Consider the following 26683-nt stretch of genomic DNA (forward strand, 5'->3'; position numbering starts at 1 on the left):
GCTGGTCATTTTTAATTCCAGCAGTCTTTATTTATTATATTTATTAAAATGTACTTTTTCCTAAGTCTGGTCTTTAATTCACAACAGGATTTACTGCATTGCTGATGGAAACGGAAACCTTCAAACATAACTCTCTGATTCCTACTGGCAAATGGCTAACCAACTATATAACCAGATGTACAAGGTTAATGGAGCTGAGTGTGCCAAATGTATATTTTTTCCTTATTTTTTTTCTCTTACTGCAGATATTTAGACATTCAACGAACAGAATCAAATTAACCCTGAGAGTACACCATGTATCACATCAATCAATCAGATAAAAAGCATCAGAGCCCTTTGGGATCTGTATCTGTGACTCGAAGCACCTTTTCAAGATGCTGCAGCTGAATAACATTAAATAACATTAAAATAGCATTGAGGCCAGACTATTAAATTTTAAAATAATATAGCGAAACACTGAATTTATTAGTGAGGCAGCAGTAATTACAATCTTTAACTGAAGTGGTTCATGAACTATGGACACCTTCAAAACCTGACCGCAGTTTCTCCAAGATGTGGTTATTCATAAATAATATAATCTATGAGTAAACTGCTTTCTTTAAACCGCTGGATGGGGAGAAAAAAAAGGCAGCTTGAAGATCGTAGTCTGTCTAAAGCTGCCTCAAGCAAGAAAATTATAATTAGGTGTCCTCTAGAGGGCCTTGAACTGCTGCATATATTTTTTTTTTTTAAAAAGTGAAGGAGCCTTTAATTACTAATAGAATATGTGTTGCAACCAAGGACCTCCTTCAGGAATTAAGATGAAATAACATTCAAAGGACAAGAAAAAGAATTCATGTGAGATATAGTTTCTTTTTAAGCCACAACCCAAATAGGTTGGTCTTGAGGGGGAGGCTTGATTGGCAGGGAAAAGCTTTGAGCCTGATGTCTGGCACCTTTTCAGTAAAACAACTCCTACGTCTGCTTTGGGGAGGCTTTGTTGTTGTGACTGGAGGGGCACATGACAACCGTCTGTTGCAGTACCCTAGAGTTATGGCAATTCTTAGAGATAACACAGACGATGTTGGAACCGAAAATGTTTTCTGGTACTTTGATATTAGCTTGTTTTTTGAAAAGAAAAGGAAATCAAATGCTTGCTTGAATTCTTTCCTTTTGGACCCCTAGCCATAAGATAACAGTTTCCAGCTAGTTTAACATTCAAACCACTTTATCGATTACAAAATGAGCAATTCAGCAGTCTATTGAAGCAGCTGAATATTGACGTAATAATAGCAGAGATGAAGTTGATCACAGGAATGGCTCACATTAATAGAGAAAGCAGCTTTGAAAGTAACGCCTATGTTGACAAACACAACATATATTTTTTGTCTCATATACTGTATGTGTGACATTTTTTTGCAATATTAGCCAATTGTTCAATCCATTGCTTTGGTCTAAGCTGAAATCTGCATTCTCAGCAACTTTTGAATGAATTACCATGAAATGTTGAGATTCATGGTTCCCAGAGGATCCCTCTGACTTTGGTGACCACCTGACTTTTCCTGTAGAACTACCAGAAGGTCAAAGTTTTTATTTATCCTGTGAAATATCTCAGCACCCACCGGATGAATTGGGACAACATTTTGTACAGGCATTCAGTGTGAGTCTGGTTTTAACAGACTCAGAGCATAAGACAAACATACAAACAGACAAATCTTCATCAACATATAGGATTGAAAATGTCCAAAATGAATGGATGAGCATGGCAGCAAAAGAGTTGTTGTTATAATTCTTTTGAATAAAATGCTTTAAAACGGGACTAGCCTGATGGAAATCAGTGGGAAAGTGTTGCAAACATAACAAAATATTGTCAGATACTATTTGTTTTGCAAGAACTTCAAATTCAGATTTAAAATAATTTAGGCAGTAGAATGAGAAACACAATATAAAGCGTTGGTTTCATTAGCTTGTTACACTTTCTTTTTCAATATGATGACAAGAGAGATCACTCTGAGACTTCTCTTGGATAGGCTTTATTTAGTCGTTAAGTTGTTACTGTACTACTACTCAGATAGATTCACATTGAAAATTACAACCCCTCCTCATAATATGTTGTTAATAGGGGAAAGGTTTCAGCATTTTTGGAAGAACACAGTACAAATTGAAAGGCTCCACTGAGAAATTCCTCAGAATATGGATTTCTTCTTGGTTTATGTAGAATAAAAAACCTTGATCTCCCTTCTGGGTAAATCTATTTACATTTGCATTTATTCATGTTGCAGGCACTTTTGTCCAAAGCTACATACAAATGAGATATTTATTTTATTTCAAAATAGCCATTCTTCACCTTAGGAATAGAAGTTTAAGTTTTATGTTTAGTTGCTCTTATTTTAAGTGTATATGATGTGTGAGTGTGTGAAAAAATATGTTTGACTGTACTATACTTTTTGTCATATCCATTTTTATATTTCAGTTGTTTTTGGTTGTGTATTATATCTTTCTATCATCTCTCTAACTGATGAAGATGCAGAGAAACTTGTCCATGCCTTTATCTCCTCAAGACTGGACTGCTGCAATGCCCTCTTCTCAGAGATCCCTGGCAGGAGCATCCAGAAGCTCCACTACATTCAGAACAGCGCTGCCAGGATCCTGATGAGTTTGTGAAAACACGCACATATAATACCAATTCTGCTTTCATTGCACTGGCTCCCTGTCTCCTTCAGGATTGACTACAAAGTCCTGCTACTCACATACAAATCCTTCATGCATCTCCCTACATACAGGAACTGATCATACCCCAAACCTCCACCAGCACCCTCAGATCTGCCAGCAGCTTGCTCCTCCAGGCCCCCATAACTGAGCTCCGCACCGTGGGGGATCTAGTCTTCTGTTCTGCTGCACCACGCTTGTGAAACAGCATTCCTAACTATCTGAGACAGCACAGACCCTAGACTCTTTAAAAAAAAAAAAAAAAAGCCTAAAAATCTATCTATTCCGGAAAGCTCTTTCATCTCAACTCTTATCATTATTATTTTCTTTATGCTGTTTATAATAATGCACATTAAATGTATTATTATTATTATTATTATTATTATTATCATCATCATCATCATCATTATTATTACATAGCCTACTCTGGAAAACTAATAAATATAGAATAACACGTTTCTGGGGCAAATGTTCCTGCTGAGGTTTTAACAGAACTGAACCGACTCAGCATCAAAACAGCGCCACTCAAATCCCACTACACTGCTATAAAAACATTCTTAGAGATAGGTAGAAAAAACTGTCTGTCAAGAGTGTGCGTGACCTCACGCTTTCCTCTAATTGGTCAGTTTCTGACTTGCCATTTTTCCTATTGGTTGATTTTAAGACTGCCCTCGTCACAACAGGAAGAGATGTTAACTGGCCGTCTGCCAGGTAAATATTCAACAGAGGATGCTAGCTATCCCCATGTCTGACACGACAAAAGGACAGCAACTCCTGGACAACTGGAGCAAAGATGAAACCACATGCTTTCCCGAGGGCATCGAGGTAGTATTTTACTATCATTAAGTGACTTGTTTTCACAATTTTAAAAAGGAGAAGTTATAGGGCGCGGCCTGCTGTCATTAGCTAGCTAGCCTTGGGGCTAACGTTATGATATTTAGCGGTTAACTGCATTATCCACAAGCTAAAACGGCATTAGCTAAGAGGCTGGCTATGCTTGACGAAGCAGTATTTAGTTGTAACGTTGTAAAAGGTGTTGAGGACAATGCTCTGGAAATTATTCAAGACTTGGGATTAGCAAGGTGTATGGCTGGTTCCAGGTATGGTTCGGGGTTACAGGTTACGTCTGAAGTCGAGTGCATTGTTAATTTAGCAATTTGTATACGCCGGGTCGAGTTGAACTTAATCTTAACCTATTTATAATGATGGAAAACTCATTCGATGATTGTAACTAGTGTGTAAACAAAACTAAAAAACAACCAAGTAGCCTCGATGAGTTGCTGTTCTGTTGTTTCGGGTGATGTTATTAATGACTCCTTGTCATCATCATCATGGTCGTCGTGTTTAAGCAAAATACAACATCCAAACACCACCGAAAGCTATTTGGATGAAATGTTAGGTATGAGTGTATGTTAGGTATGAGTTTAAACACCTTGTGTATTCAACAAGGTGTTTGTTTTGCTGATAAGCAAGGTCAGATTTGGTCAAATTTCCAATGCAGTTTGGTACTGTGAGCACAATGAAATCAGCCAGACATCATTATTACACCATAATAATCATTTCTTGTATATTCAGCTACTTCTGCTATGTTGTTTTGAACATGAATACACCAAGAGCAACGACAACAGCATTACATGAATAGTCTTAACTATTAAACAGTTACTCAGATGTCCTCTGATTTTGTTTGTTGATGGGCACTGTCTGATGTGTACAGTGTATGTGTTTGGGTACACCTCTGGTAGCTAAAAAGTTAAAGATAATTTCTGTATTTGATAGTAACCTTCCCTCCTGTACTAATGTAAACACTTCAAACCAAAACTGAAAACACCCTGGTTTCTGTAACTGTTATGAGTCACTGATCTTTCTGGGATTGGCAGCATAATCTGTGCTCATATCTCATAACTCAAGAAACATACTTCTCAAATCTGAACTTGCCTTTCAGTAATATCTGTGCTGTGATCCGTTCAGATGGACTGAATCACAGCTAGGTAGTGTATAAGAGATATAAACATACATTCAGGGTACATTTAGGTGAGGTAACTGTGATTTCAAAATCTCATACTGACACTGTTTTAGTGCCTAATTCAGCTTTTTGTAGTAAACAAACACAACTGTCACAGCCAGAATTGGATTAGCATCTGGCAGGTAGCTGATGTTAAGTATTAGGTGAGATCCAGATCTTCTGTTTAAGTACAAAATGTCAAATATAACAGATAATGTTTGTCTGTTTCCTAAAATGAAGTACCTGTCAAAAAGAGAGATTAAGAAACACTGCGTTTTCTGTAAGCTGGGTTTGCTCACTGTGGTTTTACAGCCAACGTCATTTAAGGTGGATTAGTCGAGGATTTGTGTTTGTGTTTGTGTGTGTGAGTCTTTTTGTGTGTAACAGCATTCAAGCTTTTGACTCCTAAGCATGGGCTGACTGGATTCACACAGTAAACACTTGTTGCCACACATACACACACGCATTTGCAACCTCCTTCCGCCAATACCCTGCCACAAACAGACAGAATAAAGTAATCCTTGTAAGAAGCAAAGTCCACGTCACGAAACAGCCAATGTCTTCATGACATGCAAAGTAGTTGCAGGTCAGGGTAACTAGGTATGTAACTAACCATGGTCACGTGTTGCGTTATGCATAGCAAGCATTTTTTTTTAAAGTTTGGAATGTGTAGTGAAGTGATCCATCAAATTGTTATAGTGAGCAGGTTCAGTCAGCCCCGACCATACAGCATAGTCTCTTTTCTTAAATTAAAAATAAAAGTGTAAGACTTGAGTCAGTTGTCAGTGGATCGGGGTAGAGCATTATTAGTCTACTTCATATCAACATTTGTTGGCCATTTGATGTGTAAATTATATCTAATTTTCTTTATTTCAACTAATAATTTTCTTGTGTTCATTTAATTTATGATTTTAAGACATATTTTACCTGGGGAAAATATAACTCATTTCATTTATTAGAATAACACTTTTATCAAGAAGAAGCTTGCATTTTGTTTTTATAGTGTAGAATCATCATATTTTACAATTGTTTTGATTCTTTTCAATTTTGTTGTGAATACATGTGAGTCGGTTTATTTAAAATTTTTGTCTCCTCGGACATTTCAACAGTAAAGTGGTTTAATTGTTTTTATTTGTGCCTTGTAATTCCATCTGCCACAATTTTCATAAGAACCCAGTTTCTGTCTTTTAATTTTCCTTCAATTCTGTTTGTTTTGTTTGTTTATTTATATGAGTTTATTCCTGCGCCATTTGAAATAATCTTGAGTTGAACTCTTTTAGTTTTAGACATCAGACTGAGAGCCTGTAGCCATGGATGGGCCTGGTTCCAAAAACAATGAAAGCACCTTCCCCAGCTTCGGTGACCTGGATGACTTTCTCACCAAGCACAACTCCAACTTCATCTGGCTACTTGTGGGTGAGTGGTCTGCATCTGTACTGTAAGAAATATCCACATCAATGATTGATTTTTCTTAGACTTTACGTAACTTTTCATATGTAAAGCACAGAGCTGTCAACACTAGATCAAGTCGCATTTTAGTTTGATATCATATCTTCTTTTGGTCTCATTAAAGTATGTTAAATAATAGTTTTACAATTATTGCATAGTCCTGGTGTAGCTCTCGGTAGGCCGATGATATTTCATGTTTTACAGGAAGTTGCCTTTTTTTCTGTATGACTACAACATCTTCAACTTGAAAATAACTCTTTTGGGGAAAAGGAAAAAAAAAAATCAGATAAAGCTTTTAGTGCTGCAGTAAAACCCAGCTGTTAGCCCAGATTTGGAAGAGTAAACAGTTACTGTGTTAAATCCATCTGCATTGCTACACTCTGTAAAAAGTGATGAAAACATTTTTGGTTATAGTTTATGATGGGTTTTCCAGTCTATTTTACTGATGGGTCTTATTCATCAGGAAGCGTAGCATCTGGCACATTGTATAAAAGGAACAGTCAGTACACATGTATAATTAAAGAGTTGACTTAATGGATGCAAAATCAGCATTAGTGATTAAATTATAGGCCTATTTCCCATCTGTGTTTACAGACACAAGTGATCAACAATTAAAGACACTTTTCTGTTCACTTTTACATATTGGTTCAGACCATAAGCATGTTGTAGATAGTCTGTAAATGTCTAAAACATCCCACTGTTGTAAATAAAAATGTGTCCCAAGTCACTTTATAATTGATCATCTTTGACTGACTGAGACCTTGTTGTTTTTTTTTTTTTTTTTTGCCTTTCAGCCACCATTCTGTCCTGTGGATGGATCATCTATTTAACTTATTACAACTCCCGCAACATCGGCCTCATCCTCACCCTCATCATCAACAGACTCTACAAGGATGGCTACATTCATATCGGTGTGTTCGTCAGGAGCTTTGTCACACGGTGATAAATAGGGAGGAGGACGGCTGCCAAAGCTCTCAGTTCAAGGCGTTAACTCGGCCTGCTGAATATTTCATGATGAGCCAGGTTCTATTAGCGTTTATCTCCGTAGAGTCTGTACAGCAACCTGCCACCAATAACAGATTGAATTTCTCTATATAAACTAGACACAGACTGGGATTTAAAGCACCTTGAGACCTTAAATCCAAGTGTAACTCAGCCATTATTTTTCAGCAAATCGATCAGTTCTTTCCAAAAACATGTTGGCTTCTTCACTAAAGAGTTAATTAGGGCTTATCTGGTGCATCTGCTCTGTAATAATACAGAACCAATCAGTTTACAGCCCCAAAATCAACCTTCAGAGAAGCCAAATCACATCATGTTGATGCTTACTTTGTAATGAGACATGCTTGTTGATTATTTTGGTAGTGAATTAACAAATTCACCTCATTTATTTAGCATCTCAGCTGCATGCGTCGACAGAAACCTGCAGCCGACATGAGAGAAAATAGAGAAAGAACAATTACCGAGGCAGCATTAAAATTTTAGTAAAGGCCTCATTGCCAACATGTGTCACAACAAAGTGAGCAGTCACCTGTGTGGCCACTAATCTGTTTATTCAAATCAGCCTCTTAAGTTCCACAGAGTTCTACTGTCCACAGGTGGCATTTACAAAAAGCATTGCAAAAGCTCGGAAAAGACAATCGCTTTATCCTAAACAGGTCTGAACATGTTTATTTAAAGGTGTGTCTTGTCAACACTCGGTCATGTGAAGTTCTTGAGCAGGTTAAAAGAGGGAAGCACTGACCATGACAAGTTCCCTAGTGAGAGAACCTTGGCCCAGTCACACATCCTGTCTTTAGTCAGTCAGCGGAAAAAAAAGTCAAAAATACCACAAACATGAGTGTCAGCTGGAATGATTAGAGTTCAACCGCTCAGGTGTCGTCACCCTCTTGGCATGAAATAATTAAAAGACGTTTTATGAGGAGGATTAACGATGGCAAATCATGTTCAGGTTATTGCACATCTTTCTTGCTCAGTGACATTCTCAGGCCTACTTATTGTACAATTAGATCCTAATCAAGTATTTTTCTTTTCTATGATTAAAAAAAAAAAAAAAAAAAAAAAGAGAGAGACAGAATGATTGAATATCCCAGCAACACAGATTTTAACCTGTCTAATTACATCTTTTGTGTAACATTTTAATTAATTGGTGTGTTAACTTCAGTTCAAAAATATATTGAACAAATCCAAACAGATTTACACTGCCATGATATCACTTTTTCAGTCAGTGTAATCAACGCTACTGTTGTTTATTTACTGTTTATAGAAATATTATACGTGTACTCTGTATCTGTAACACAAAATATGTGTGCACCTCCTCCGTAGGCTCCTTCTCCTTCTCTGTGCTGTCAGGAAAAGTCATGTTCAGAGATGTCTACTACATCAACCAAGACATGTCTATCAGGTAATGTGACCTCCTGAATCTCCTGGCTTCATCTATAATCTTAGAGTTTGATTACTGATTGTTTTATTTTTTCTGCGTAATAGGATACAGGATGGCTTCCTCATATTTCGCTGGTGGAAAATGTATAACCCAAAACAGAAACAGCATGGTAAGTAGAGTGCAACTGTCCTCCTCATTCTGTTGTTTGCTTAGAGGAAAACACGCATCTGTTATTATTTTAATATAACCTACTTTAACTTTAAGATTGCCGAATGTAGAATATTGTAACTTGTCTCTCTCTTTTATCACCAGACCCCAAGGCAGAGACCAGGCTTTACGTGACAGTCAACGGCTTTGAATTTCATGTTTACAACCGGACCGACCTCTACGCCCGCCTGCAGGAGACCTTTGGCCTGGAGCCCACACTCATCACGCACAAGAAAGATGAAGAAAGGGGACGGGAGGAAAGAAACAAGACCCTGGAAAGGTAGGACCAAGGCCTCATCAAACAACATTGACGATTGCCTTGAAAGCATTAGTCTTTTTTAGGGACAAGTAAGACATGTCTCCAACATTGATTTGAAGTTAGTTAAGTAGATGTTAGTTAAGTAAAAATAATATTTTGGTCAATACACATTCCTGATTGCTGAATACTTATCTTGCTTCTGTTATCATAACTCACAGTAAACCAAAATTGAAGTATGTCTGAATTAATTTATTTTACCTAGCAATCATCTGAAAATGGTGGGATTTGAAATGAAAACAAATCTCTTTTTACATGGGTTATCATTCACTAAACTGTGTCTTGATTATTGTAATACTGCGTAGGTAGTATTGTATGGTAATTTATTTTCTCTCTAGTATTGGACTTCACTTCAGAAGCACAGTAGTAAATGTGAAAGAGCAATTCCTCAGGTGTGGTTGGAAATGCAAAAAAGCAGGAAACAGTACTATCTTATAAAAAAGATTTATGAATTGAAATTTAATGACAAGCAATAGGAATAGGCTGCACATATACAATCCCTTTTCCCCCCATCATCATGAAATGCGATGGAGGTGCAGGCACAGAAGAGAGCTATTATCATTTCCTTCTGACAGCCAAATTAATTGTACAGACTGGAAATGTAGTTCTACTAAACTGCTGTAAGGCTGAATGTCTTCTGGTCCACTGTAGTGTGAACATCAAAGCAGAAAATCCAGACCCAACGTCTTCTTGGCGCTCCCTCATCCCTGTCATCAAAGTTAACATCAGCACGGTGAGTACCTCACAAGTTCATACCATCAGGACACCACTGAGATACAGAAAAATATAAAGGACAGAGGTGTATTTCAGGAAATAGTATATAGTATGTATGTACGTATGTTTGCTCTCTTGTAGGGTCGTTTGGCGTTTGGGAACCACCACCTCCCCCAGACTCTGTGTGTTAACTTTGAAGATGCCTTCCTGACCTACGCCACCAAGCCACCATCCAGCCACCTCGACCAGTTCATGCACATCGTCAAAGGCTCGCTGGAGAATGTACGCGTCATGCTGGTTCCCAGTCCACGCTACCTGGGCATGCAGAATGACGAGTAAGGCCAAGTCATATATTTATTTTTACAGTGCACCATTTTATTTGTTTTCAAATTTTATTTCAGCCTTGCTGTAATATCACAAAAACTTGTGGTTCAAGAGGTTTTGCTGTTTAAATTCATGGATGAATTGTGTATAAAGTAATGCCACAGAGACTGAATAATATGACAGACTCTGAAAATGTAGTATTTATATATTCAAAGCAACTTTTGTAATGTGTAAACAACCTAATTTTTCAATTGTTGTTTTCGGTGTGAGAAGTATTTTCCCCAAAACATTTTTATTGATGAAGCTATTGCCTAAAGAAAAGTTCAACATGTATATTGTCAGTCATTAGTATAATGACTGTATAATGAATGAGATTATTTGTACTGCGATATGTATGACGTCAATCTTAAACAAAAGTAGAGGACTCACTCTACATCCCTGTGCTTGTTTGTACTTAACAAAACACAAAAAAAACACAGTAAATCTGCTGCCGTGCTATGCTCCAGAAGTTTTTTTTTTTTTTTTTTTTTTTTTTTACAATTTTATATATATATTTTAGATGTGTATATATCAAAATGTTGATAGAGTGCTTTGTTTTTGACCTGGCAGCTTTAACGGTGCCATGAACCAGTATCTGCACTTAAACAGAGTGAATCGACATGGAGCGTGAAATTGCATTAAACCTCAGTGATGTTTAGAGTCGCTCTGAGTAAAAAATTGGCAACTGTAGCCTCTAGAAAATCCATCTTATGATTTCAACCTCCAACAGTCCTTGAAGTGTCTTAAAGCCTTATTGGAATATCCAGTGAGATGAAGAAACAATATTTAAGAGGAAAGCCATTGCTTTTAAGAATTTAAAAAGAGTGTTTTCATGCAAAAGTTGAGCTTCAATAAGCGCTGATTATTTAATTAGCGCTTTGGTAGTTCTTAAGTAGAGCAGGAGAAATTCTGACATGTTGATTATATTTGCCTCTATCAGAAAAACAACTTTAACCTGTAGTGTCCACTTAACCTGTTGTGATCCTACATGTAATAATTTAGAATTAAAGGCTACAGAGTTCATAACCTCTTAAAGGACCAGTGTGTAGAATTTAGTGGTATCTAGTGGAACAGACTTGGCAGAAATGCAATATAATATTCATAAGTATGTTTTGATTAGTGTATAATCACCTGAAAAGAAAAATCATTGCGTTTTCGTTAGCTTAGAACAAGCCCTTTATATCTACATAGGGAGCGAGTCCTCCTCCACTGAGCCCGCCATGTTGCACCGCCACGTTTCTACAGTAGCCTAGAATGGACAAACCAAACACTGTCTCTAGAGAGGGGCTTTCGTGTTTTTTGCGAGTTTTGTGACCACCGTAGGTTCTACGCGCTTGTAAAGGGAGGGTGAGTGGAGGGGCATTCAGTTGGTTGTAATCTACAACCTCACCACTAGATGTCACTAAATCCTACACACTGGTTCTTTAATGAAAACTGGGTTTTCTCTGTACCCTTGTGGATTTCTTTTCTAGGCCCCCCAGACTGATGGGAGAAGGCTTTGTGGTCATGCAGTCCAACGATGTAGACATCTACTATTACCAAGATGAGCCCGGTATGCACACACACACATACAACGCAAATAATCTTGCTTTTAATTTGACAAGCTTACATTATTAATTTGTAGTTGACATTGTGATGTGCTATTGTGTGTAGCTTTGTGTTTTGTATTATGTGTCCTGTGTGTTTTTTGCTTTGTACTATTTGTTATTGTGCTGTTTATATGTTTTAATTGTGACCTGCAGAAGGTACTGCACATGAAAATTAGCAATAAGCTAACTCTGGTACAGTACATCAAATTGTAACATTTATGTTTAAAACTGTACAAGGTCTCAATAAATACAATAAATAATAACATTCACACATTCTAAAAAAAATGCCCAAATCCATCGTCTTTTCTCTGTAATAACACTCACAGAATTGTTTCACCTTATTGGACATACTGTGTTTTGCCTTTGAACGACTGATCGATAGTGACTGGCTGATTATAAAGGACTTAAGAGTAAATATGCAGTATGTCAGCAAGTAAGCCATTAAAAGTAAAGGGGCTCTTTGGTTTCAAGATTGTTTTCAAGGCTTTGCTTACATTTGTATTTTTGTTCAATATTTATTGTCAGAATGCTCTAGGGCTTGAAATCTTTGTGTGTGTGTGCGTGTGTGTAGGTCTGGTCCCAGTTGAGCAAGAGAGTGGAGAGGAGGCGGAGACATGCAGTGAGGGCGATAAGCTGCAGGACTTGCCTCCATGTTGGGGTCTGGACATAGTCTGTGGAAAGGGAACTGACTTCAACTACGGCCCCTGGGCAGATCGTCAGAGGTGAGTAAACAGAATGTATAAATACACAAACTCTCTACTTAATTACCATGAAAAGACAAGCTCTGTTGTTAAAAACCTGGCCCTAATATTCAGGTGAAGTGAGATTTAAGCATAAAGTTTTCTAACTACTGTGTCTAACAGATCAAACTGTTAAGGCTCTAGATTTGGGCTTTACAGATGTGGTCTTGCATTTACACGAGCGCTCACTTTTCACAGGGATTGTCTGTGGAAGTTCTTCCTGCCGGCTGACTACCAGGCCATGAAAGTGACCGAGATGGCTGAGCCAGGAAAACCCAGGCAGATCCAGGCCTTTGAGCTCCGCATGAACATCATCGCTGATGCCACCATCGATCTGCTTTTCACCAAAAACAGGGTGACTCTAGCGCTCGCTCTCGTGTGCTTTCTTGTCTTTTTTTTTTTTTTCTTCCTTTCTTGCCAAACCCTTTGATCTATCTTCGTCCCCCTGCTGCTTCCCTTGTCTTTGTCTTTATGCCTCCCTGTGTTTTTAGCTATTGATATTGGTTCATGTTTTATGCTTTTTAAAATTTTCATGCTGAAGCAGTGCAGGGATTTTTTTCACAAAGCTAAGTATGTGAAGTGCATACTAAATAACAACATAAATGCATGTTGAATAAAAACATAAAATGGCTTGAGTCAGGAAAGATTAACATTTTATGACCTCTTTTGAACACATTTTTTAGATTAGATGACTATCTTCTGTTTTTAAGACAGTAAGGCACTCACTCTAATAATTTGACAGCATACATGATTTCTCTGTTTGCTCTCTCCCCTTCTGCTGTCTTCATCCCCGTTAATAGGAAACCAATGCCATCCATGTGAATGTAGGTGCCGGTTCTTACCTGGAAGTCAACATCCCCATGACTGTAGGAGAGAACGGTAAGACCAGTGAATTAAAACGTCAGCACTCAGATCTGTTGCAGCAGGTGTCCCACTCATGGGTCATCAGCGCTTGTGGACCAGTCTTCTTCATATAGAAACACATGTCAACTCTGTTAGTTTTCTCTTTCATTTGGTATTAATCTGATGCACTGACTAATTACTGAACTTTCCCAAAAGTCAGGAAGAAGACAGAGATATTCTTAAAGCTAATCATAGCAAATTAGCATCTTTATTTACTGTATTTGACATGTAAATGTAGGAAGTTCAGTGGCTTCTTTATAAGTGGAATTTAATCAAATTCTGCTGTTTCATGAATTGTTTATTATTTAGGCCCATAACAAAGATCTTTTTAGGTCACAGAAAATGTTAACCTGGTTGTCAAAAATGTAAACATACTATTATTAAAATCGTTGTATAATCATGTGAAATTAATGTTACCATGACAGTACTCTAAAATTACTTAAGTTTACTAAAGTTTGTTTAGTCTTTGCTAATAAGAACTTTTGCTATTTGCTTTTTTTAAATTTCACATTCTCAGTCATATTGTGCACATATTTAACAATATATGCCAAAAAAAAGTACAAAAACCAACTACTTTGTATTCTTATATCAAAATCCAATCATGTTTTCCTCCCTGTAAAACAAAATATGACGTGTGCTTATGTAGGCTTGAACCAACCAATGTCAACCAATCAGTCTTCAACTTTTAGCGGCACAGAGATAAGATTCACTATGATGATTATGAACGTTCACATCAAATTCCTCCCAGTGTTATGTCCTACCTGTCTGTCCTGTTTCACTTGAAATACATCACGATGCGGAAGTTAGATACTCTCAAAATGCCGTTTCATCTAGACTTAAAGTGAGCTTTTACGTAAGAATCAAGTTTTCCACCCTTATAATAAAGACTAGACTAAAGATCAAGGATCATAAATATTTAGAAGCCATGTTTAGAATAAAAGCAGTAACCTCAGGCAAATGTTACAATCTCAACACTGATAGTTTGTGAGACATGTAATCATTTATCACACTGAGCAGATAAGTCATCAGTCAATGCTGTCCTCTGTCCCCGTGAATTTAGTTAACATAAGTAGATTTTCAAGTTTTGCTGGTAAATGGGATTAGTTGCGAGGACTTTGCTGTAGCTTTGTGTTTTGAGAATTGATGGCCCTGCTTTTCCGCTTCCTTCTTCTGCCCTCAGGCTACTCTCCCACCATCAAAGGTCAGCTGCTTCACGTTGACACCACCAGCAGCATGCAGTACAGGACTCTTCTGGAGGCTGAGATGTTAGCTGTAAGTAGCAGGCAATTATACAAGAAGCTCCTCTGCTGAAGTTTTGGAGATAAATTTGGAAAATGGTCACTTCTTAGCTGACTTAAGATGCAAGGGAGAGAGATACAAATGCAATGTCAAACGGGCATATACATAGTAAGTGCTCTGCCGTTTAGTGAAAACTTGTTCTGCCTCTGCCTTCATTTCAGTTCCACGTGATAGCCAGCTACCCTCGGGTGTGGAACATGCCTCAGTCGTGGCAGTGTGAGATTGAGGTGTACAAGGCCACCTATCACTTCATCTACGCCCAGAAAAACTTCTTCACCGGTGAGTCTCCCAACAAACAAACACAATCTGAGCTCGGAAGGTGAAACACTGTTATTTTTCCCCACCTCATCACTGTCCCGTCCATCTTTATAGATTTGATCCAGGACTGGGCGAGTGACAGTGCCCCAGACATCTACTCCTTTGTTCCCTATTCCTGGAAGTTCAAGATCCTTTTCCACCAGTTTGAGATGATCTGGGCGGCAAACCAGCACAACTGGATTGATTGTTCCACCAAACAGCAGGAGAATGGTGAGGAAGATGAAGATGCTCTTCTAGATGCAGATAACTATACTATACTAAACATATTAAAATGGGTGTTCAGTTACAGAATGTGTCTTTATAAGAGTAGTAGAAGTCAGCTTATTTATTTTCTGCATGCAAGGCTCTCTGTGTAGAGATATAGACATGTACACATATCTATGTGTGACAGTAAAGAAAAGAACAAGAAGAAAAAAGAAAATTTCTATAATTATTCTGTCTTTTAACATGATGACAACCCATAATTCTGCACTGAAATTACATTTACAGTCATTTCATCTAACAAGCCATTTACTTAAAGATGTATGACTTTTTTTTAAACATATTTTGAAGTAAAGCACAAATTGCAATATAAAATCCTAGAAAACAATACAATTGGATGATACAGTCGTTTTATAGTTTTGCTATGTAACAAATAGACTCACCTCTGTATATGTCTTTAGCATTAGCATTAGCACTGCTGCAAATAATGGAGGGGAAATAATTCAGCCATGACAGTAATCGATAACTTAATGCCTCCATAACGCTGACTAATGTACATGACAGGATGCTTTGACTCTATTAAGTCATGACATATTGTACAGTATATACTCCCATCCCAAAATGGTGCAGACTAATCAATTGCATTATTGATCTTATATAGTGTACCTGGCAGCATGCGGCGAGACGCTGAATATAGACTTCACTTTGCCTTTCAACGAGTTTGTTCCAACCACCTGCAATACCCGCTTCAGCTTGAAGGTTAGTCATGCGTTAAGTGAATATGATTTGTTCCAAAACTAAAAGTCAATTAAACGTCTGGTTTTTGAGTTTACTTGTAATGATTTTTTCCTGTTTCACAGCAGTACGACTGCACATACTGTATGTTTTCATTTCATTTTTATTCAGATGCTTTCGCTCTTCGCCCACAGATGTGTATACTTTGACACTAACTTTGTGTACGTGGGTGTGTTTGTGTATGTGCGTTTGACCTCCTCAGGCGGAGGATACAGACATGCGACTGTCCCTTCCAGAGTGCCACCCGAGTCGCTACCCCCTCCTCACCCTCGCCAAAGACTACCAGAACGTCAAGCTGCCCCCAGATATGTTCATGCCAGGAGAGAGTCAAGGTGCTCCCCCTCCCAAACCTGCCAAGTCCCGATGGAGGAACATCACCCACGCAGAGTGAGTTAAACCTGGGAATAGTTTCTCTCTAGTTGTGGGCAAAAAGTGAGTGTTCGCAAAGAGCAGGGCTGATGACTCATCACCGTAACATTGACTCACATCTATGCAAAGGAAGAAGAGAAACATTGCATAACCTTAACTTTTTATGCTTTGGCTGCCTCTGTTGGTTTTGTATAAAATGTAATATCCCTTTTTGACTGGACAAGCCACAGACCAGCACTATAACCACAGTTGTCCATGAGCGAGTGAGTGATGAAGTGTCACCATTGGTCGGCCGGTCCAGTGTTGGAGTTTCCTCATGGGCCGTCGCTCTTTCAAAATGAATCAGTGCGAGACGATGGAAGCGGACGACAGCAGCGTTACGCAGAGTGACTGTGTTTCCTTCTCTGAGCTCTGACGCTCTCAGCTCCGGTGTTAAATGTAGAGATGTCGGCTCAACTCCTGTTTAAACAGACACGTTCCGGCGTCTCTACCGTCTCCTTCTCTGCCAACCAGAGTGATCGACTCTCCGGCTGACAGTGCTGTCAGCAGCCAGCAGGAGAGACGCTCCGGGGTGTGTTTGGATTTAATAACTGAACTAATACCAGGACACAAGCTTTTTATTTCTCTGACATTGTCACATCACAAATGATGAATGACAGCATTAAAACATCTCTTGAGTCTTGCAGGTAAAACATGCGACTCATGTGACTGGCTGGTCCAACCATATACTAAGAGCTATTTTGACAGTTTAAATTTTGGTCAGTTCTGTTTAGCATCCTTAGTTGAGTGAAAAATAAACTAACTTTACATCACTATCTCGGCGATAGAGATAAGATGTATAAACTCTGCCTTGTCTTAGCGCTTTCAGCAGTGTTGTCATACCAATATATCTTGATTTAGACTACAGTTCTTCTCCACTTAAAGATCAGCGAAGGTTAAAAGAGACGCTGCGGTTGGGTAGCGCATGCATTTTGCAATCTGTACATGATAACTTAACATGCAGATCATTTATTATGTATAGCCCTGAGCCAGACTTTACTGATGTAGCGCTGTGAGAGACCCGCTTACCCCCTGGGAGGTTACGATCGAATTCTGTCTGGACTGGTGCACTCTATGCTGCAGAGAAATCAGGCGTGACCCATTTGCAGCCTTTAGCCTGTACTGTATGTCCTCGAGTTGTACGGTTCGTAAAGCAAATGATGAACTGGAAAATCCACTTGAAATGATGATAAACTCAGCATTATGACTGTGTTCTGAGTATACATTTTTCTTTCCTTACATCAGAGCTGGCTGGGTAGATTGCTGGAGTGTACCCAACTTCTTGCTCATCATCGACTACACCTGGCACCCCATTTATCCCCAGAAGGCTGATGAGCAACTCAAACAGTCATGTAAGCTCTCCGTCTTACTACCAATTCTCAGTTGTTCCTTCTAAAGCCAACCATAAGACTGCGGACTACGTTAGGAATTTTGACGGTCTTTGAAATCTTTGCTTTAAAAGACATGTCTCTCACCTTAATCTTGTCCGACTTGTTCACCAGTGTCTGAGATGGAGGAGTCCATGCTGTCAGCTCTGCGGCCCCCAGAGCACACCTCAGTACCCCACAACGCCCCGCCACGCTACACTTCCACGTCTACTTCAGCTACACACAGTCGGGTGCCCACTGACCCGTCAGAGCTGCCCCCCGACAGACTTCATGTGGAAATGGAAATGTCCCCAGATTCTCAAATCATCCTCTACGGGCCTCTGCTCCGAGCACTGATCTCCATCAAGGTACAGAAATCTTTGAATAAGCTTAATAATAGTAATATTCTTAATTTTCTTGACTTTGGTGACATCTTTGGTTAGATTTATTGCTCTCATGTTTTTCACTCAATGTAGTTAGTGATCCACTTTAATTATAAAGATTAGATTTTGGATAACGTTAGCACCAGGAAAGCCCAGGTGTAACGCGTTTTATAATCCATTAAACATCCTCCTAATCTCCCCCTCTACCTTTTCCTTAGGAAAACTACTTTGGTGAGGACGACATGTACACAGACTTTGAGGAGGCAGTGACCAGCCCTGTGTTATCCACTTCTACCTCCTCGGGTCTGGGTTGGTCTCCTCTGGGCATGGAGGACAGCGAACAGAAGGGAACCTCAGACATCCATCCCCTTGACCTGCGGCCCTGGGACATCACTGTGCACATCAACCTCTACAAAGTCCACGGTCGACTGCCAATGGTAAGACTGATGACTGCCAATAGTTCTGTTTAATGGTTTGGTTTTTTTTTTAAAGAGAGAGCGAGAGAAAGATAAGTATAGAAGTGTAGCAAATTGGGTACGATTTAAAGATAATGGAACTACTCTATCACTACAGTGTGAAATAAAAGTGATGAAAATGTTCACTTGAGTATGCTGCAAGACATGCAGTCTACAAATAGATAGAAAATATCATGATACTGTATGCATATTTATAAAAAATGAAGGAAAGACAATGAATAATGCATCTGCAGTATGAACGGAGAACATTCTCGTAAAGTGTTTCCATTTCATTAAACCTTTGTCTCCTGTGTTTGCAAAGACTTGTTTTTTAATCCAAACCTGCCAGCCTTATGTTTTGACTCGATCTGTATACGCATGCATCTATGTCTTTGCTTATTTTCTCGCTTGCCTCCAGCACTGCAGCAGCGAGGGTCCCGAAGGTCCATCAGGCTTCTTGGAGCGGCTGTGTTTTGAGATGAAAAAGGGTTATAAGGAGACGATGCTTCAGCTGCTCCTGTCTCCCGTTCACATCTTCATCAGTGACAACTACCAGGTCAGAAACACATCATACCTGTCGCTGCTCCATTTGGCTCCGTGCAGGGCAGACATCTACAAAAGCAGTAGATTTCATTTGTATAAAAGCACGTTCAAAATCAATTTGTGTCTCGGCTTTGCAACAGGAATACAGAAGCACAAAAAAATAACACGATTATCCCTGTGGCTACAGGACCGTGTTGGCCTCTGTATTAATCACTTAAAAGCCTAAGCAAGACAGTGTTATACAGCACAGTAATACAGACTTTAACTGTGTGTGTCAAGCCTCACGTGTGGAAGGACTAAATAATTAATACACAAACAACTACACTTTAATCTGGTCACTGAAAGAGTGACTCAGTCCTTAGAAAACAATAAAGCCTGCGGTTAGTGTTACCTAATGTGAAACAGGTTGGCAGTACCTGCCACATGTTTGCATAAGCTCAAGCATATTGTATAACCGCAAAGAATTTATAAGCTTTAGCCATGAGTCGGAGCCTATTTGCTGTTTAGAGTGAATATATTTTCCTATTCCCTGATGCAGAACGTGTAGCCCTCTCTCTCTCTCTCTCTCCTCTTTCTAGCAGGTGCAAAGAGATTGTGGAAAACAGCCACGGATTTCACTTTAGCTAAAGATTGCTATTAGCAACACACCTCGTTTCCTTCATGTCATTTCAATTTCTGTGGGTTTAACCTCCCGAGGCAGTGATGCAAGTTTAAAAATGAGTGTGTGAGAATCTGTTCTTTTGTCAACAGCGTCCCACAGCGGACGGGGTGTTGAGGGACGGCCACCTGAGTCTGTCAGGCCTGCAGATGAGGGCACATGCCATGTTCTCTGCTCAGGGCCTCCCACTGGGCAGTGACACGCTGGAGTACGCCTGGCTCATTGACATGCAGGCTGGGGGGCTCACCGGCAGGGTTACTGTTCCACAGGTGCGTGTGTGTGTGTGTGTGTGTGTATGTGTGTTATTGGCTAATGTCAAACGGTGATGTGGAATCTGGAGGGGATATAATGTGTGCAGTTTAAATACAGACTCATGTAGATTATGATTATGTCATGGATCTTTAGGTCAGCTGTGTGGGAGAGTGTGTTTGTACAGTTGTGTTTTAAAGCACTTGACAGAATGTGTTTTCTAAATAAACATCACCTTTGTGAATTCATAATGCATTTGCTCTTACAGTAAACATTTATTGATGTTAAAGTTCTTGTGTGTGTGTGTGTGTGTGTGTGATTATTAGGTGGCCAGTATGATAGAGTGGGGTGAGACTTATCTTTTCCACGTGGTGTCCCGCGAGTTCCAGCTAGAACAACCCAAGCCCTCTGTCATCTGCCAACATGGTGTGGACCGTCGCATCTGTGATGCCAAGGTACAAACAGGCAGTATACCATGAATTACTGCACAAGGTCTGTGCCGAATTTCTGATGCTGTAGCTGTCTGGTCTTGTTTTGAACTTATTAGCAGTTATGTGTGTCTGCATCTCACACCGGAAGCTACTGATTTAACTCATTATAGCTAAAGCTACTGATTTAGCTTGTTAAAGCTGAAGCTACTGAATTAGCTCGTTATGGCTGAAGGCTTGTTTTCATGAGATTTAAATGTTGGTCAGACCTGTTCAATGTGAAAGGAAATGTGAACATGATGAGATAATAAACGGAGGCCACTGCAGACCGTGTCTCTCTAATGATGCATGATTCAGAAAGCACACTTTGTTTCACATAGTTGGAGAAACTGAACAACACAAACCTATTGATCAACTCACAGGAGCCATACATAGCATACATACACAACAACACCATGTTGACGTATGAAACCGTGTTGAAAGAAAACAAGTCTATTTCGCAAAAAGTCTTGTTTGCGTGCGAATACTAACAAGGATATTTTTAAAAACTGCCTGAGAGCCCTCATTAGTTTCTGACAACTAGCAGTTATGGCTACAGGAGAAATAGGAGATTGCCTGTCTCAGAACCATTGAAAAGTTTCTGGTTGTCTTTTAGCTGAGCTGCCTGCCAGGTCACTGTCGCACATCAGAGGAGCTGAAGTACACCATGACCCGACTGGCTATGGACGGAGTGGACCTCTTCGTTGTTGAGCATGGCTGTGCTGCTAACATCAAGGTTATTAGCACCAACTATGTTTTTATTTAATTTAAATATAGTGGAAAAAGTGGACTATGCTGTTAGATTTTTTTGATGTGTAAATGTGTTTTATTAAATTTGTTCCTCCCCAGACGGGTATCATTCGCGTGGCTAACTGCAACCTGCATAACCAGGCAGTGGGAGAGGGCATCAGCGCTGTGGTGCAGGATGTAAACATCCGGCAGTACATTGAACAACAGCAGCAGCACAGTGAGGCGACCAGGCTGCAGCCGGCTGGACAAGGTCAAGGTCCCGGTCAGCCGTTAGGTCTCGGTCAGCCCCCTTTGCTACGACGCTCTGTCTGGCTAGAGGCAGGTTCAGTCAACCTGAACCTCATCACAGCAGATATTGCCCTTGCTGCTGACCACCCTGCCAAATGTGAAGTCCAGAGGCATTTTCTGGAACTACATGATGCTCAGACCAAAAGGTAGAAAAGCACAAACTGTCATCTCTTATTTGCTTCTCTGTGCACTTGTCACATTTTTTGTGAGTGGGATAAAGGTGTCTACAGTTGTTCTTCAGCTAGCCCACAGCAGCTTTTCAGCATTGTGGCATTATTTGTTTAGATCATTGGTCACTATTGTTCTTTTTTTTTTTTTTCTATATGTGAATTTGCTTACAGGTAGTAGCACCCTTTAGTTTACTGAAGGGACACTGGTAATGTTAAAGCATCTTTTACAGAAATGTCAGTGCTGAAACTCAGTCGCTGTAGCACACTTCTGTATAATGAGTCACTGATACCAATCATGATGACGTAGATACAGTATATTAAAACAAGAGTCCAGCTTTCATTGAGTCATCATGTCTTATACATGGATCCAGCTTATGATATTTGATAATCAACCAGGAGATTGATCACTTGCTGTGACAATAAATTCAACACACTTCAAAATCTTATAAAAGGTGTACAAGGCATCATTATCAGTACAAATATTCATTGGAGTTTGATATATCATCAGTTATTATTGTAAACAAATATACCAAAGATACTACTATTTGGGTTGTGAGATGTGGTATGTATTATCTGTATTACAAGTATGTATTATCTATGTATGCACATTGTAGGAGTGTGTGTCTTAAAACCAAACAGTACAAAATAAAGGTACCAATGGAATATCAGCTGCTGGAAAGGGAAATTTTACCTTCTGCATGAATTTTTTGGGAAAGACTTTGATTGAGACCACAAAGCTTCTCTTTGTCTTCCCACAAACCCAGAATCTTGTCTGTTTTCATTTGCTGTTTCCTTCATCTTTCTCTACTTTTCACTCTCCTTGTCTCCCTCTTCTCCTCAGACTCTGGTTCTTGTGGCCTGAAGAGGCTGGCATTCGCAACAAGCGCAGCAGGAACCGCTGTGGCTGCCTTGGAGGCTGCAGGTTCTTTGGTGGTACCAACATGGGTCTGGACTTCTTCAAGCTGGAAGAGTTGACGCCCTCCTCCTCATCTGCATTTTCTTCTTCTAGCACGGAGATGGACATGGGTTATGGCCAGTCTTTGTTACAGCCTGGGGAGTGGATTATTACCAAGGAGACACCCAAAGTGGATGGTATGGATTGGCAAGATATATTCTACATTTCCTGATATTTTTTTAGACTAGTCTTCACATAGGGGGACCTTTGAGAGTAAGATTCACGACTGCATCAATACTTACTAAACCAAATCAATGTTTTGTCAGGGAGGGTTGTAGGACTGAAGACGGACACACACTCGCCATGCCTGCCTCCTGAGGTGCCTGAGAGGCGTGGTCACCTCAGTCTCCAGGTGCCCCAACGCTCCCACAGCTCTGCCTCTTCCTCTGAAGAAAATAGTTCCTCTAGTGCTGCGTTGCCCCTGCTGGCTGGAGAGAGGGACACTCCCTCACCAAGCACAGAGGAACGCATGTTCCCCGTGAACGGCAAAAGCCCTGCTGAGTGAGTAATATAATAATGATAGGGTGTTTAATGCTGTATACTAAATTTAGTGTTATATGTAGTGTGTTTGAACATGAAAAAATACTGAACACATAAATATAAGCAGACAGCATGAAGGAAACACAATAGGGTGGCACAAGCAGGATTTCTAGCCTGGTTGTAGTTACTCTTTCATTATAATAATTTCATTTAAATGTCCATATACAGTCTGTAATGTCTTCTAAGTGTTATGTTTGCTCCTGTTACTGTTACAGCACCCTAGGGGAGGTCCCAGAGGTCTCGCCAGTCTCACCCAACAGCTCCCAGGAGCGCTCTTCAATGCGCTCCCCCCTCTGCTCTCCTCTCAAGCGTCAGTCCTCTGTACAGTCAGGTCGGCTGGGCAGTACCAAGAGCCTTTCAGCTGCCGTCTTCACCGACAAGCCTCCCCCAGTGCTGTCCGGAGGCGTCCAGTTCAGCAGCGAGGTTTCCCGCAGCGATGAGAACGTCCTGGACTCACCGCGTCAGCGTAGGAGCTACGGCTCCTTTCCCTTCACACCCTCAGCAGACTCCAACACCTTCCACCAGTACCGCTCCGCCGACTCCAGCATGTCTGTGGCCGACAGCGAAGCCTACTTCTCCGCCGCCGAGGACTTCGAGCCAATCAGCAGCGCTGATGAGGGTCCAGGGACGTACCCTGGCCGTAAGAAGAAGAGGAGGCAGCAGATGCAGCAGCCGCAGCAGCCCCCGTACCACATGGAGAACTACAGGTCAGCTTAGATGATAACATACTTTAGAAGTATTGAGTCTATTAATGGAGCTCAGCTTCAGTGGAGCTCACGAAAGTTTTCAAAGTTAAAGGACTCAGAGAAGAATAAGTGGATGGTCCGATCAAGTCCAAGGTTAAGCACAGGATCAAGGTGATGATAGATTCTAGACAGCTCACAGTAACATCAAAGAGTCTCTTATTTCTCATCTGTAAGAGCAGATGAATTAATGACCTATCTCGCAACTCCTGACCTTGCCAGACGGCTTAAAGTCTTACCCCTTATTAAAAATGTGAAAGCAGCCATTCAGAAGGATTTTGCCCCTTTGAGTTACATTTCATGATTGTGATGTGTCCAAGCATTTGATTTTTCATTAAGTGTCTCCAGATTGTCAGATTGTTACACTGCAATTTCAATTGCTGGGATTTTAGTGTTAATATTCCACATTTAGAGTAATAAAATCTGTTTTTGCCTTTGAGCTATTTCACGGTATCATGGTAATATAGAGACCTTCCTCCTTTTGAAACAGAATTTAAGGTCTGAATTACTGTCATAGCAAGGTCTTTAACACGTCGCCTATATTTGGGAAACATCGCTTGGAATGGAAAAACAGGTATTAAACGACTGCATCAAATAATTTCTGATGACTCACACCGACAACTGCAATGATTATAAAATATCTGGATGGCACAATACGCAGGCATTCATTAACCGTGTAATGACACTTTTATGTTTAACACCCAGCAAGTGTTGCATTTGATCGTGTAACTCGCCCCTGAGCTAAACACGTCGCAGTTTCCATTTATTACTTTGATTCGATCATGCAAGGATGGATGTGATGTAGTGGGGTTGTAGCAAATGAGATGTTTGATCCATGGGCAGCCACTTAATGCTGGTGTGTTTTGCAAATTGGATTGCAGTCTCGTTCGGCATCAACCTTGTCATTTTTCTATTACCCAAAATGTTCACTCATTGATTTCAGCGCGCCTTTTGATTGATACAGCCTCCACACGAACACAAATAATCAATTCAGTCTCATGAAAAGTTTCCTCTGGCACAAGCCTGTGCAAACATATGGCTGAATTCAATAACATAGAACTATATACAGAAAAAAAAAACATTTCCAGTGATGTCACAAAACATGAGGCTTTTTGCCGCCAAAACAATAACTGGCTGACACCACACCGAGGCTTGTTCATGTGATGCTCATGTGTAAATGTTTTGACCTCCTCTCAGCCGAAGCTCCATCTACCACAGTGTTGAGGGTCCTCTCACCTATGTCCTCAACGGGGAGCTGATCACCGAGCCACGTCCTCTGCCCCTGCCCCCAACGCTGCCCCCACTGCCTCCCCAGCCCCTGCCCAGCCACACATCCCAGGCCTCCTTCGTGTCAGCCCTGGCTATGGAGGAAGAGAGCTCAGTGGAGGCGGAGAAGACGGCTGAACCTGGCCCCGTAACCCGACAGCCCCACGTCATGGCGTGCTACCAGAGCTACCTGGCCCACTACCAGGTAACATCTGTCACGGCGGTCCACATCTGTGCAAATCTTCAGCCCACATGCGAGAGGGCTGAATTCATTTTTATTTAAATTATTTGTTTTGATGCAAGAATCCACCACTTTCGCCCCTTTCCTCTGCAAATACACTTGCTGTGTTGTGATAAGAGGATCATGGTGAAAAGTACTTCCACGTGCAAAGCAAGTGCTTCATTTTATGCTTCCCATCTGATAAAAACAACTTCCTGATTCTCAGAATGTTTGATTCGCAGGATCCAAAGCACAAGTGATGATAAAACACATAAATTATGCAGCACCACATATAATTAACATATTATATGTTTATTGTGTTGACTCTTTTGTCTAATTTTGTCTGTTTACCTCATCTCTGCCAGGTTTCCAATTGGTCTGTCAAGCAGCCCACCAATAAGAGGACCTCCAAGTCTTCTCTGCACCGCCCCCTAGATCTAGACACGCCCACAAGCGAAGAGAGCTCCGCCTCCTTTGACCAGCTCTCCGTTCCCAGCTTTAAGGTCTTTTACCCATGACATACAGTCTTTGTCTTAGTGTATTAAAGTGATTATAAACTTTACTTTTAATTTGTGTGTTTGGCTGAAGTTCCTAGTGTATTAGTTTTAGGATTTGGTTTTGCATTGCAGGTGATAAAGCAGGGCCTCTCAGCCAGCTCACTACTGGATAGAGGAGTTCAGCTGATGGGAGAGAACAACAGGTATTTAAGCCAAATTGTTGACCATATCAGCTTTTAAATTTACAATAAAACCACATCCGCTCAGAAAAATATATTTTTTTGTAGTTCTACGTGTCATTATATTCAACAGCCCACATTCAACCTCTCCTGTGTTACATTATTTGATTGTTATGCATAATAAGAGATGTACATATGTTCCTCTCCAGTACACCATATACTCCCCTGGATAAGAGAGCCATGGAAAACACAGATGATGACACAACAACAGATGACTGGACTCTAGAGCAGCCCTTAGCTCAGACCAGGACAACAGCCATTGTGGAGGTGAAGGGGGCCATCAACGTGGTGCTCACACCCCTTGTGGCTGAGTCCCTGGACAGGTAGATACCAACCTTCATGTTGTGTTTTTTTATGATTGTGGTTGAAAATCTAACTATTTACTGATTTTAAAATATTATTAAAAGATAAATATTTGTCTTTGCTGCTTTGTTGGTTATGTCTCTTTTAAAACAAAATGTTTAATCTCAGTGTGGAAAACATGATTAAAAATACAAAAGAAATACAGTAGCTGACAT

The 26683-nt window shown here is 40.2% G+C and overlaps 1 protein-coding gene across 10 annotated transcripts in view; it reads left to right on the forward strand.

Annotated features, from left to right (window-relative positions):
* The first annotated feature begins 3362 nt into the window (after positions 1 to 3362).
* Positions 3363 to 26683, forward strand: part of kiaa1109 (KIAA1109 ortholog) — a 66572-nt gene continuing 43251 nt past the window's right edge. For all 10 annotated transcript variants that reach the window (XM_044373938.1, XM_044373941.1, XM_044373944.1 and 7 more), the window contains exons 1-32: positions 3363 to 3513; positions 5971 to 6106; positions 6934 to 7050; positions 8465 to 8543; positions 8627 to 8691; positions 8835 to 9009; positions 9697 to 9778; positions 9901 to 10094; positions 11595 to 11674; positions 12283 to 12433; positions 12650 to 12806; positions 13252 to 13330; positions 14535 to 14626; positions 14815 to 14932; positions 15026 to 15181; positions 15834 to 15931; positions 16170 to 16354; positions 17621 to 17727; positions 17878 to 18110; positions 18344 to 18562; positions 18999 to 19136; positions 19874 to 20050; positions 20357 to 20485; positions 21114 to 21233; positions 21347 to 21681; positions 22547 to 22797; positions 22927 to 23161; positions 23416 to 23907; positions 25141 to 25414; positions 25795 to 25932; positions 26059 to 26129; positions 26315 to 26488. In XM_044373938.1, the coding sequence (XP_044229873.1) occupies positions 6001 to 6106; positions 6934 to 7050; positions 8465 to 8543; positions 8627 to 8691; positions 8835 to 9009; positions 9697 to 9778; positions 9901 to 10094; positions 11595 to 11674; positions 12283 to 12433; positions 12650 to 12806; positions 13252 to 13330; positions 14535 to 14626; positions 14815 to 14932; positions 15026 to 15181; positions 15834 to 15931; positions 16170 to 16354; positions 17621 to 17727; positions 17878 to 18110; positions 18344 to 18562; positions 18999 to 19136; positions 19874 to 20050; positions 20357 to 20485; positions 21114 to 21233; positions 21347 to 21681; positions 22547 to 22797; positions 22927 to 23161; positions 23416 to 23907; positions 25141 to 25414; positions 25795 to 25932; positions 26059 to 26129; positions 26315 to 26488 (5027 nt within the window). In that variant the 5' untranslated portion in view covers positions 3363 to 3513; positions 5971 to 6000. The remainder of the gene's footprint in view (positions 3514 to 5970; positions 6107 to 6933; positions 7051 to 8464; positions 8544 to 8626; positions 8692 to 8834; positions 9010 to 9696; positions 9779 to 9900; positions 10095 to 11594; positions 11675 to 12282; positions 12434 to 12649; positions 12807 to 13251; positions 13331 to 14534; positions 14627 to 14814; positions 14933 to 15025; positions 15182 to 15833; positions 15932 to 16169; positions 16355 to 17620; positions 17728 to 17877; positions 18111 to 18343; positions 18563 to 18998; positions 19137 to 19873; positions 20051 to 20356; positions 20486 to 21113; positions 21234 to 21346; positions 21682 to 22546; positions 22798 to 22926; positions 23162 to 23415; positions 23908 to 25140; positions 25415 to 25794; positions 25933 to 26058; positions 26130 to 26314; positions 26489 to 26683) is intronic.

This window comes from Thunnus albacares, chromosome 15, assembly GCF_914725855.1.
Source record: "Thunnus albacares chromosome 15, fThuAlb1.1, whole genome shotgun sequence".
In the NCBI taxonomy this organism is placed as follows: domain Eukaryota; kingdom Metazoa; phylum Chordata; class Actinopteri; order Scombriformes; family Scombridae; genus Thunnus; species Thunnus albacares.